Source organism: Colossoma macropomum, unplaced genomic scaffold (assembly GCF_904425465.1).
Source record: "Colossoma macropomum unplaced genomic scaffold, Colossoma_macropomum, whole genome shotgun sequence".
NCBI lineage: Eukaryota > Metazoa > Chordata > Actinopteri > Characiformes > Serrasalmidae > Colossoma > Colossoma macropomum.
The window spans coordinates 26,200,373-26,213,974 of NW_023494809.1; the positions used below are offsets into that span (position 1 = coordinate 26,200,373).

Sequence of the window (13,602 nt, forward strand, 5' to 3'; positions counted from 1 at the left end):
TAAAAAAAAACATGAATGGTTACTGCCCAAAATATACAACACGATTAACATCTGCAGCATCTCCTCCTTCAGCTCATGGTGAGAAGCTCTTGACATTTTAAACTGTTCCTCACTCCTTCAGGCAGAAGCATTAACTGCCGTTCTAATCTGTTAAAGAGCTAAAGCGGCTATTTGAATGAATGGGTGCGATTAAGTGTGTCCTTAAGACGAAGAGACAGCTGAGTTAAATAATTCAGAGGACTGTCCTCAGCCATAGACATAGTGCTGCTGCCCTCTGGTGGAAAGAAAAGGCCACTCCAAGTATCTCTGACCACATAGAAAGCTGAATGGACAATCTCGATTTCACCATTAAACCAAACCATCTGTGAAATTAAAGCACTGCTATACCCAGCAGTGTTTTCCAGCTCTGTTCAATTGTCGAGGAGAATTTTACACATTTGCAGAGAGCTGAGATCATATCAGCCACCCACCTGTGGCTTTTCCATTCCTGACGGTACATCTTGATCTCTTTTTGCATCCAAGTCAGGATCTGCATTGAGAGGAGGATAAAGGAGAAATGTTACTGTTGTCAGCAGGAGTGAAAATCTGTGATAACGTTTAGATTTGATTACGGTGCTGTAGTGAACAATTCAGTGCATCATGAAATCTCAAATTATGATTTGACTTATTTATTTTTGTACAATGACTCAATTTGATTATGATTCTTTTGTGAACAATTCAGTGCATCAGGAAATCTCAAATTCTGAACTGAATCAGTTATTTTAGTACAATGATTCAATTTGATTACAAATATTTTGTGAACAATTCAGTCATTATTGTGGTGCAGTGATTCATTCTGCTTACAAATCTTTAGCCAGCAATTCCGTCCATCATGAAACCTCAAATTAGGATCTTATTCAATTACTTTGGTACAATGATTCAATTTGATTATGATTCTTTAGTGAACAATTCAGTGCATCAAGAAATCTCAAATAATGATTTGATTCAACTATTTTGGTACAATGATTCAATCTGACTACGATTCCACAATCATATGTTACGTAGCAAAAGGATGTGTACTGGGTGCATTTATATCAGTTAGGTGGTGCAAATACATGCAAATAAAAGACAGCAGAAAAAAAGAACCCAGTAAACAGTGACCATCACTATAGCACCTCTACAGCGTCAGTAATGTTTGTTTATTTGAGCTCAAGCTGTGTCTGTTGTCAGTTGGGAGCTACTAACTATCGACAGTGAGAGAGCAATCAGACAATTCGGTCACTTTAGACTTGGACTTTAATAGTTACACACAATAAACAAAAAAGATACTAAAATTGTTCATAGAAATTTATATGGCAGCTAAAAGTTTATGATCGTGAGGCTAACGCATGTAATCAGTCTTTTAGGAGTACGACTGTGTTCTGTTAATGTAGGCTAAAAAAAAACCTCTCAGAGTATTTATAGTAAACATTTCTACGACTGGTAAATAAACGGTGAATCATCAGAGGGCAGTGGTAGTTGGGGAACAGAGAGATCCGAGGGACGAGTGACGGGGCGATGGATGGAACTGCGGTCATGTATCCAGGCAACACCGGAGAGAAAAGGGTGGATTTGTGGGGAAATAAGTTCATAGGTCCCACTATGAGTCACTACCGCGATGAAGTCATGACAGCATGACCTTAACGTGGCCTTTATGTGCCTCATCCCCTCCTCCAAGATACTGGCGGGGGTAGGGAGCAGAGTCATTGAGGATCAATTAGGTCATTCAATTCTCACTGGACTTTGTTTTTTTTTTTTTAGCAAATTAAAAATAGCAGAAAAAAAACTGAATCTGGGAAAAAGTAGTTACACCCATCACAAATCGTAAAGTTGAGTTGATCTAAATCAGTGTTTACCCTCTTCTTCAGTGGTCAGGACCCCCATGGACCCTCACAGAGCAGGTACTATTTGGGTGGTGGATCATTCTCAGCACTGCAGTAACACTGACGTGGTGGTGGTGTGTTAGTGTGTGTTGCGCAGGTCTGAGTGGATCAGACACAGCAGTGCTGCTGGAGTTTTTAAACACCTCAGTGTCACTGCTGGACTGAGAATAGTCCACCAACCAAAAATATCCAGCTAACAGCGTCCTGTGGGCAGCGTCCTGTGACCACTGATGAAGGACTAGAGGATGACCAACACAAACTGTGCAGCAGCAGATGAGCTATCGTCTCTGACTTTACATCTACAAGGTGGACTGACAAGGTAGGAGTGTCTAATAGAGTGGACAGTGAGTGGACACAGTGTTTAAAAACTCCAGCAGCACTGCTGTGTCTGATCCACTCGTACCAGCACAACACACACTTACACACCACCACCACCACATCAGTGTTACTGCAGTGCTGAGAATGATCCACCACACAAAACCATTTTCAAAAACATTTTATACAGAACCATCTTCAGTACATTCTTAAGAACCCTGTCATGATGCAAAGAACCCTTTAATCATGCAAAGGGTTCTTTACAAAAGCATTTTCTTTACTAAAGTACCCTTGAAGAACCATCTTTTTTGTGCAAGGTTAGGCTTAGACTAGGCTTGTTTTTTTTCATGGAAATCTAGGAAGTGATCTGCTTGGTTCTAGATTGCTGGTATTTATTTGTTTTTTTTTTTACATTCTTTTTACAGTTATTACATTTATTTTTGACCAGATTCCAAGAGCACAACAAACGTTCGCCAAAGGAGTCAAACTGCCCTGACGCACAGACCACTGATCTAAATCTCCAAATTACACTGTGGCAAGACTCCTAGTCATTCACTCAGGAGTGCACTATTTATGCAGCGTGGCTCATGGAGGTCTCCAAGGCTGCGGTGGACTCAAGATCTCTTTCCAGACTGCAGTCTGGGAGTCGGGCTTCACCACTCCGGCACACGTCTCCAGTAGAGCAGTCCTGCTCCCTGCTTGCTTTAATTTGCCGTTTTTCTTTTTTTCGCCGGTTTTCTGCGCGTTGCAACTCGGACTGGCCCTGCACAGCCGGCACAGACAGGAAGGGGTCTGCATCTCGTTACGGACTGAGGCCAGGCGCGTCCAGACCACAGACGCTCACGGGCAGCCAGACATGAGAACCAGAGCGCAGAAAAGAACAAAGCGTGAGGAGGTGAAGACGGAGAGATAAGACAGAAAAGAGGGGAGGAAGTAAATGAGAGCCAGAGCCCGGGGTTCTCAGAGGAAAGATGAGAGAGAGGGAAACGGGCGAAGTGAAGGTTTAAAGAGTACAGTCTGACTCTTCTAGAACCCTTTGGGGGTTCCATAATGAGACACACAAGTTCAGATATTCTCCCTGCTGGCTTGAGTTAATCAGCACATCCAGGTAGTTCTAGCTAAGCTTTGACTTTGTTAAAGTGATTGTTTGGTGAAAAAATGATTTAAATCAACAAAAACCTGGCGAGCAGACTGCTGGTCACCATAGCAACACAGATAACAGTCTCGCCCAGTTAGTAGTTAACGAAAAGGCAAAGAGAAAGACTTAAGATGAACATCAATAATTTAGAGACAAATGGACTTATTTGCATTTATAATCACTCCAGCTGGTTTCTGATACATTTAATCTGCAACGAGAAACTGTCAAACACTAAAAACTCCCGAAGCTAAAGTCAGCCTCTCGTTAACCAGCTTCTCGTTCAAATTTCCCCATTCCACCTTAAATGGAGCAACAGTTAGTAGTTAGCTACATTCTGGAGCCTCACGCACCATTTAAGGTGGAACCGGGGAACATTATCAAGAAGCTGGCAAATGAGAAGCGACTTCAGCCTCGAACGTTCGAAAGTTGAGAGTCATTGAACACTGAGAGACATTTTACAAGAAACTGTTCTACTTTTGCGGAAAAGTTTCCTGCCGGAGATGCGAGAAAAGTGGCTATAGCTGAGCTAAAGCTTGAAGTAGAACAAAGTAAGTCTGTGTTTTCATTTATATTATATTATTAGCCTATACTAGGACATCAGCACATACTGAGACATATTTACAGCTAAGATGGTGAAACGTTACTTCAACAAAATGGACATAAAATGTCGTGGTTAGATTTTTGTTGAAACTTGACAAAATGGCTCTTCTTAACATTTGGGTTGCCACCCTCTGCTCTAGAGCTAGAATGCTAATGTAGCTAGTAAGTAATGGAAGCTTATACCTCAGCGATTAGCGCTGCACAAACCACAGAGCTAAAGTCACCACACTTTGCGTTGTTGCGTAATCTCAAATAGATTTGTAGGGTTCTGACGCTGCCAATTTTCAGATAGCAGTAAGCCACAAAGGGTCAAGGCTTCTGATGACTGCTACTGCTGTTTCTGGTAACGTATCTTAGTTCTGTTTATTTTTATTAGTGATAAAATGAAACTTCAAGGCAAACTGCATTTAATGCACCTGAATAAATGTATTAAACATAAAAACTACAAAGTAAGAAAGAATATACATTTGTATTGCTGACAAAATCTGCTTTCGAAAAGATAAAAACAGCTGAAAAATAAAAAGTTTTCATAAATTAAACTTACTAAAATGATTACAGTATGCAGACTACAGGAAGTGTCTTCAGCAACAGAGAATGTGATCATCCATCTACAGGATGTAGAGTTCCACATAGCCAACCCCCCACCCAACTGTTCATCTGCTACAGCTCACACAGTTTGAATGCATCTGTGCTGACCAGTGCAGGACAGTGAAGGATCAAACAGCACTTTTAAATCACCGTTTCGTTTGTCATCATCATTCAGATGATTAAGTGTTGGATGTTATACTCCAGTTTTCATCTTTCTCAGGATTATTTTTGGCCTAAATTTTTAGCCTTCTTTTTGTTTCAGCCGAAAACCAAAAGTGTCACTTTCAACCATTTTCTGCTGAAATATCAGCGAAGCCCTAATATTCTATTTTTTAAGTTTCTGGCATTTGCCCTGATTCTTATTACTATGATGTGTCCACACATCTGTTTAACTTTACAGATCATCACTTTTTTGTGTTTTTTTAATTACTTGTTTTCCTTGTAAACGCTAAGGAAGTGAACCAGCATAACACTGTGTAGCACATGTGAAAAGAAAAACCTCAATGACTGTTAATGTGTTGCAGCAAAGACTTGCCCAAGCTGGGGTCTAGTTTTTGTCTTGCTCGTGAGAAAACCCTGAGCAGAAAAACTGTGTAGATTAGATTTTTGGGCAAACCGTTGATTTAACCTGATCGATCCACCTCTGTGCTTTCCTGTGGAGGACTCTACTTATCCAGCAGGGGATGCTCTTATGTACTCCTGCGCTTTACACATCATGATTATCATTTATCCTACATATGTGGTGTGTGTGTTTGTGTGTGTGTGTGTGTGTGTGTGTGTGTGTGTGTGTGTGTGTGAGAGAGAGTGTGTGAGATCAATGACAAAAAGCTGACACAAACATTTAAAAGGGATAAAAGTACACCTCCCAAAGTTTTATGGCGATGATGCTATAAAGTAAGCAGGTGTGGACGGGGCTCTGAATCAGCGGCTCAGCTGTTCCCGCTTCAGACCTAACAGACCCTCACAAGACATGCTGAAACAGCCTTCAGCTCCCTTCTGGGCAGGCATAGACAACGCTCACAGCCTGAATACCGTAACCACAATTAGAACATGTATTACAACTGAAAGAAAGGAGACAACTTCCTAATCTGAGTACACACACACACACACACACACACACACACACACACACACACACACACAGAGCGATTAGGAGTGCCTGAGGGCATCTGAAATGAAAAGGAATGAAAAGAAAACTCTGACTCAGAAAACTCATTCCCTTAAAATCATTCAAAGTTAACAGCAGCCATAAGTACTATAAGTAGAATTAGTACCCAGGGGTGCTGTTACATTTCTGAGTACAGTACAGTTATGGGTACTACTCTAATGACTCTTAAGGGTACCATGCTATTATATATATATATATACACATACTACTCCTATGGCACTTATGGGTACTGTATTATTATGTGAACTACTCTTATAGCAACTGCAAGTTATCAATGCTATATAATTATGGCTCTTATGGGTAATCTACTACTATGCACACTATTTTATGATACTTATGGGTACTACACTATTATATATACACTATTCTTATGGCTACTTTACTATTATGGTTACTATCCTCACGGGGATCTATGTGTACTATTCGTACGGCTTTTATGGGCACTGTAATATTACTCTTATAGCACTTATGGGTACTACAATATTATGGGTAATATTCCTATGGCATTATGGGTACCGTATTATTATGGCAACTACTCTTATTCATATGGTTCTTTTAGGTACTACACGGTTGTGGATACTATATTCTTATGGCTCTTATGGCTAATCTACTATTGTGCACACTATTTTACAACACTTCTGGGCACTACGTTATTATGTATACTATTCTTATGGCTACTATACTAGTATGGTTATTATACCATTATGGCTACTATCCTTATGGCACATATGGCTACTGTACTATTATGGATACTACTTATGGTTCTTACAAGTACTATATGGTTATGGATACTATATTCTTATGGCTGTTACGGCTAAGCTACTATTATGCACACTATTAATAGCAAATATGGCTACTACACCATTAAGGGTCCTATTTCTTCAAATTTAATAGCACCCAGCGAGTACATCTGTTGCATTAACAGCACTTCTGGGTCCTATTCAATTATAAAAGAACAGCACCTGTAACAGTATAATACCTCCATAAGTGTCATATGACACTGTCTGTTGTGTTGTTTGTGTCTGCGCTGTACGAGTCATTTTGCTAGTTCATGCTTCCTGTAGTCCTAAGCAACTGCTAACATGCTTTTTTCCATCATTTTATGACGCACTGAGCCCTGGTTTGGCTTTATTACTCTGCCTCTAGAACAAACATCATGAGAGACAAGGTTGTACAACCGGTGTGGAGGAAAACTTCCCCGCTGCAGTTTGGCTGTTTGCATTCCACCAACAGCCACGAGGAGTGACGCACAAGCACGTTTCAGCCATGCAAGGTGCACGAGACCAGCACGGTGTGGAGAGAGCGAGGGCTGTCAGTCTGTGAGACGAGTGTGAGCACACGCCTTACCTTACTGGTGTCACCAAGAAGACATGACTGCTAGAGCTTCTTCAGCTCAAATGATACTAATACTTAAAGGGAGGCAACAACTATTCTGGTGATGCAGAAAAATGTATGAAGCATGAACGTCACTAACTTCCCTAAGCCATTTAGAATGGCAACTGACGCAGAGGAAATTCAATTAACCCTCTGTAGCATGGGGTTGCCATAGGGCAACAATTACTTTATCTCAATTTTACTAAAAAGCAATAACATGTAATCTGTGTTTTCCCATTTAATTGTGGAAAAGGGTCTTTTACTTTAAAAGGACAAATATTTTATGACTTCACATGACCAGGAATTCTTATTATGACGTTATTACCATATACTGCAAATACCAATTGAAAACGTATTAATTTACAACATTTGTGAACATTGGGTTGAATGTTTCACCAAGTATAAGTTGGATTTGTTTGGTCTTGTTCAATAAAAGCATGTTTTTAAAGAAATTTTCTTTTTTTTTTTTTTTTAGATTTAATGGTGCTATGGTACGATTGCGCATTGCTGCCATATGGCAATAATTTACCAAATACCCCACCTTAATTTTTTTTTTTCCCAAATATTTCCATTATTTAAGCAATTTTAAATAACAATTTATGCCATAGAGGGTTAAAATATTATTAAAATATTAACTTTGTTTAATGCCATACCAACAGACAGCATGACGGCTACAAAGAAAATACAGGCTACATTTCAACCAACCACTTTAGCTCTGAGATCTCTGCTGCCTGCTATTTCAACATGTGACTGCTTTATTCATAGAAGCCACCTCGGATCTCATTCTGCTGACTAAGGAACTATCCTAACTATCTCCTATCCTGTGTGTTACTCACCTTGCTGGTCACTCTCTGTCTGTTTGGGGCTTCCTCTGGCCCTCCTCTCTGCTCTTTTGTTCCCAGGGCTTCCTCCGCCTCCCCCTGTGGCTGCGGAGCTGCTGTGGTTCTTGCCATAGCCGTTTGGAGTGGCGCTGCAGGCTGGGCCGCTCTTGTAGCTGGACGACGGTGGTGTGCTGACCCGGGACAGGCTCTGCCGCTCGGCTGGACGCTCCTTCGGCTTCTTAGGCTGAGGTTTGCAATACTCCTCCCGGCCCAGGAACGTCGACATGTTATACAGGGGGATGATCTCTGGAAGACAGACAGACAGACAGGCTTTCATAAGGACACTTTTCCTAAGATAAGCATGGATGACTGCTGCTGGTTACATGTACTAATACGACTTAAAGGGGAATTCCACTGAATTTTTTCAAAATTTGAGCGTAATACAATCATTGAAAGGAACACAAAGTTATCCAGAGCGCTGTGATGTGAAATGATTCACTGTAGAGAAATGCAGTGTCTAATTTCTTTACATTAGTAGGACCCAAATGTTGAGATGTCTACAACTTGGACAGAAGAGCCCTTCAGAGAGTCATCAGCACAGCCCAGAAGATCATCGGCTATTTGCTGCCCTCCTTAGAGGAGGTCTTCAGGACCAGCTGCCTCAGACCCACCCCATCCTGGACATCATCTGTTCGACCTGTTACCCTCAGGGAGACGCTACAGGTCCATCACATCATGGACAAACCGACTTAACAGCTTCTATCCCAGTGCAATAAGAGAACTGAACAGTGCCCAATGCTGACACTGTACACTGACATTCAGGCACTAAGATCTCAGGAATAGAGTGTCTACACCTATCGAAAACATATTCAGGGGATATTAAAAGATGTTCACATTCATTGGCACTTTTATATTTATTTATTAAACTGCACTATTTATAAATAGAAACACTACCATCCACATACATGCAATACCCTCACATGCAATACCACAGCTGCTAAATTCTTTAATATTCACCCGTTTCCATTTTACTTTTTTAATATTTATACATAAATATATATTTATAAATACATATTTATAAAGAATTTATATTCTTTTATAGTCTCTGTGTGTGCAGTCTTTCCTTGCATTTTATCTTAGCTTACATCTGTTTTATTTCTAGTTTAATCTTTGTTTGTTAAGGAACCATTAGGATTGCTGCCCAATTTCGTTGGACTCAAGTTGTATCTTAAAACTAGACATTTACTATCCAACCTACACGTTTTATATATAATGTTGATGGTACAATAGCAGCACATCTGGAAAAAGAAGCCGTCTTTGGGGACTACTCTGTTTACAATGTCCTGCATGTGCATCTCTAAGCAACATTTTAGACCAAAATGTTCTCAAAACTAGTATAAAACCAAGTCTAAGGCTCCAGGCTGCATATTTGTGCCTATTTTAAGTAATAGCTTTCTGTGAGGGAGCTTTTAGAGGCATTAAACTCCTCAGATGTCTGGTTCCTGTCACCACCACTGTGAGTTATTCTGTGAGTCAGTAAGCTTCTCAAATCATTCTGAATGACTGTGTACATTTCAACCTTGTAATTATGCAGAAAGTTTGAAAAATCAGTGGAATACCACTTTAAAATACCGTATCCAACCAAGTACAACATGTTTGGTGTATGAAGTTTGCTACAAGTAGATAACAAAACATTGAAGCTTATGCTACACAAATTAGCACTGTGCTAACTGCAAACACACACGAAACAAAACTTACTCTTCAAGACTGCAGCTTCTACAGTATTCAGCTATGCAATGTACCTTCGTTACATGACTAAATAAGCAAACTTTGGACACCACACCTGCTGGCAGACTGATTACAGGGAGATATATCGGTAACACTTTACCTGAGGAGTGTCTACATAACACATTCATAACATCTTACATAAACACTTCACAACATGTTCATGAATGTTTCAAATCAACATTCACAAAACATTCATGTTTTATATGATATCAATATGGACTACTATGTCATTTTTACTGGGAGACATTTTTCAAAATAAAAGTCCTCATTTTTTTTTCTTTTGAAAAACAATGTTGTTTTCAAGGAAACGCCTCATTTCTGGACAGCCAAAATAAAAATGACCTTGTTTTACCCCTTTGGTCATTAAGTGCTTTGACACTTAGACACTTAGCCACATTTTGCCTACACTCTCAACTTCTTTTTAATCTGTTTCTTCTTAAGGATTTGTATTTGCACTTTATTATTCTTTCTCCTTTTTACTCTTTCTTGTTTAAAATTTTATTGTGCCGACGGGTTAATTCAATAGTCTATATACTGCATATACTGTTATCCTAATTTGACCCCTCTTGGGGTTAAAGGCTAGCACTGATAGTGATAGTGATAGTGATGTTCTTCTTTACTGGAGAAGGCACAAGTATAATCGTGCACGTTTTCCCATTTTATTTTCCCAGTTATCCGAAAGACTGAAATTCTGTTTTGCCTTTAAAGTGGTGGAAGTTAACCAGACTGAAATGCACGTTATGTGGATTTTTAAAATTGCAATCCGAAGTAGTCAACTTACATTCATGTGGCTGTCCAGCATCTACAGGGAATGGGTGTTTATTACATCCCTGTAAAATTCCTTCATGAGTCCCACCACCACACTAAGATTCAGTCAAAGGATTGCTCCTAGCATTTTCATGAGTAATTTACTGTCTATATAGTAAAGTGATGAGCAAAGCAACAAATGCTTGAGAAAAAACAAGTCAAAAGTGAAATGTGCCTCAGTGTACTTAGGACACGTTCACATTACCAGGTTGAAGTGGTACAAATCCGATTTTTTGCCCTAATGTGACTCAGATCTGATGTTTTCAGGGCTGTGTGGACACACAAATCTGATCTTTTCAAATCTGACCTGAGCCACTTTCACATGTGGTCCTAGATCGGATACGTATCCGATTCGTGACCATGCGACCTTAATGTGACGCTCAGATCAGAATTCATGCGCTTTTTTCCACTGCGCGTGCGCCATCATTCAGCGTTACCATGGCAGCAGCGCCGAACAGAAGTTAAAGCCTGTAAACGGTGGAAAAGCAGCTCATCTCACCTTTTTCTCCTTCGTCTCGCTCTAATAATGAAGCTGAGAGCTGATCAGAGTTAATTATCTTCTCAGCGAAGCTCGTTCTGCTCGTTAGTCTGTTTGCTGATGATGAACGTGATTCATTCACGTGGCATTACTGAGTAGGATGTGCTCATGCGGGTCATTTCAGGACGCCGGTTCATCACAGTAATGACTGATTTGAGTCACTTACCTAAACGAGTGTGAACCATCATGTCAGAGAGATCGGATCTGAGCAAAAACACAGCCTTAATGAAGGGATAAAGTGAGGTCATTTTTACTTTGGCTCTCCAGAAATGAGGCATTTTACTAAAAATTATATACTTTTTCAAAATAAAAATAAGAACTTTTATTCTGAACAAAGTATCTCAATAAAATAACATAGTAGTCCATATTAATATCATGTAAAACACATATGCTTGATTTCAACATTCATGAACGTGTTACGAAGTATTTATTCAAGATGTTATGAATGTATTATGTAGACACCCTTCAAGTAAAGTGTTACCGATACATCATCATTGTCCAGGCAAAACCTCGCATCTCCCAAAAGGTAACTTTGCAGGAGAGTGAAAAAACTAACTTTTAATGGAAATTAATTGCAAGTGGTTTGAAGAGGAGCAGGGCTGAGCAGGCTTACCCTCTGGGTAGATGGGAGGCAAACGGTGCTGGTAGTACTGATGTGGGGGCACGTCTCCAGGGCTGGCAGGGGGGTAGTAGGCCGTGTGCGAGGCAGGGATAAAGTGGGGGTGCGTCATGTATGGTGGGGGCAGGTGGTGGGTGGGGGATAAGGCAGGGGAGTAACTGGGGGGGTAACATTCAGAGTGGGGGGTGACCACAACTCGCCGAACTCCTGTGTTGTCCTCCAGAACCTGAATACACACAAACACAAAACAAAATTAATGTGGTTGGGTTTGAAACGCATATTGTGTAAAACACCAAACTTTGCCCTTGGGCCCAGCGTCTCTGACGACAGCCATTAGTGGCCCAACCATCAAACAGCAGAAAGAGCCTCCAGATTCAGCATACCAGCATCTCTGGGGTCAACCACAACCATCCAGTGCCACCTCCAACGCTAATCCAGAATGAAAACAAAACGAGGGCACGCTAACAGCACTGTGACCAAATGGATTCCGATGGATGTTAACGAGGGCCAGCGTTTGAGGCTGGGTTCACATGAGACTTAGGAAAACAGCATGAACTGTGCTGACATAAGGATCATGATGGGTTAAAAGGTGAGACTTTTGGCATCAACGTTTAGCCATGACCTGTTAGCTCCTGACCAGAGGGACCCCGCTGAGCTCCCCGGGGCAGGCAGCTTTGTTTGAGGGTTTATTTTTTAACGTTAGCCGGAGCTCCATATTGATTATAATCACATGAGTGAGCTTTGATGCCTTACGCAAGCCTGCTGTGGGAAGGACAGGGGGTTTAATTCATTACGTCCACATCTCTCACTCCGTTCTTTCGCCTTTTCTGACCTTTCAGCTGAAATGCCAGCATAGCTGACCTTTACCTAACTACAGCCTGACGTAGCCCGATTCAGAACTTTACAGCGCTGTTTAGGGCGTGTATTCGTGAGAGAGTGAAGGGCTTGTGTGTTTGACGGACACAAACCGTCAGGGCTGCTGTTCTATTTGCCTGCCAGGGTGAAACCACATCCTATTGTGGGAGTCACAGTAGACCACCCGAACTGACTGCTCCAGTTAATTTTGCCCGTGTTACCTGGGAGATGTAGCCTGGGGGCACGTGAATGGGTGGGATGGAGCCGTTCGGTGACATCATGGGAACTTCTGCGGGCCCTGAGAGAAGAAAAGGAAAAATGTCAATCAAACAGGCAGGAAGGGAAAACAGCAACAGTAACACGACACCGTCTGGAAAGCCCCTCCCCTCGAGGTGCAACACAAAGGGCAAAAACAGTAAAGCAAATTCACCCATGCTGAGAGAGAGAGAGAGCAAAAACAAAGCAGTCATCCCTCATATCGTTTAACCGAGCTGCCATATGCTTAAGAGATAAAATTAGGCTCCGAATAGCCTCAGCTAACCGCAATACCTGATGCAGCACAGCAGTGGTCTGCCACAGACAGGCCTCCATTCATCATCAGCAGAACCTCTCATCATTTAAAGAGATCAGGAGATCTCTCTCTCCCCCTCCCTCTCTCTCTCCTAGCTGCCTCTCAGGTATATCTGTTCCCATCCAGCTGAGCCCATTCAGCAGGGTCGTATCGGATACTGTGACACTGGGTTAAACAAACAGATTGAGTCATTGTTTATGGCTTCTCATTCTGCGTCCTGGAGCCGAAACAGAGCCGCGGGGTCCGACGGGAGCGGCAGGGGGAAGAGATGGCCGCTGCTGGCGTTTACACAGCACACACAGTCCTCTCTGTCACGCCTCCCCCGGGACGCGGCCCGAGCGGACCCCGCATTCCCCCCTTTTGACCTCCGTTTGCGGTCAGAAAATAAGCCCGGCCTACGCCGTCCCCCTAAAAGGCAACACCAATAATTCACAGAAGTCTTCTTTTTTTTCCACCTTCTCAATTTTCCTTGGAGCTTCCATTGGGACGTCCCAAACAAGTTTTTGTCCCCCTTGTTTA

At 41.6% G+C, this 13,602-nt stretch overlaps 1 protein-coding gene across 2 annotated transcripts in view; it reads right to left on the minus strand.

Annotated features, from left to right (window-relative positions):
• Window positions 1-13,602, minus strand: part of fndc3bb (fibronectin type III domain containing 3Bb) — a 110,344-nt gene that overhangs the window by 54,352 nt on the left and 42,390 nt on the right. Inside the window, exons 1-5 of one of the 2 annotated variants that reach the window (XM_036557977.1) lie at window positions 13,062-13,175; window positions 12,734-12,810; window positions 11,652-11,883; window positions 7,921-8,211; window positions 471-529 (exon numbers count right to left, since the gene is read on the minus strand). In XM_036557977.1, coding sequence (XP_036413870.1) covers window positions 471-529; window positions 7,921-8,211; window positions 11,652-11,883; window positions 12,734-12,810; window positions 13,062-13,110 — 708 coding nt within the window. In that variant the 5' untranslated portion in view covers window positions 13,111-13,175. Of the gene's footprint in view, window positions 1-470; window positions 530-7,920; window positions 8,212-11,651; window positions 11,884-12,733; window positions 12,811-13,061; window positions 13,176-13,602 lie in introns of those variants that run through there. The other variant, XM_036557976.1, reaches the window with a different exon arrangement.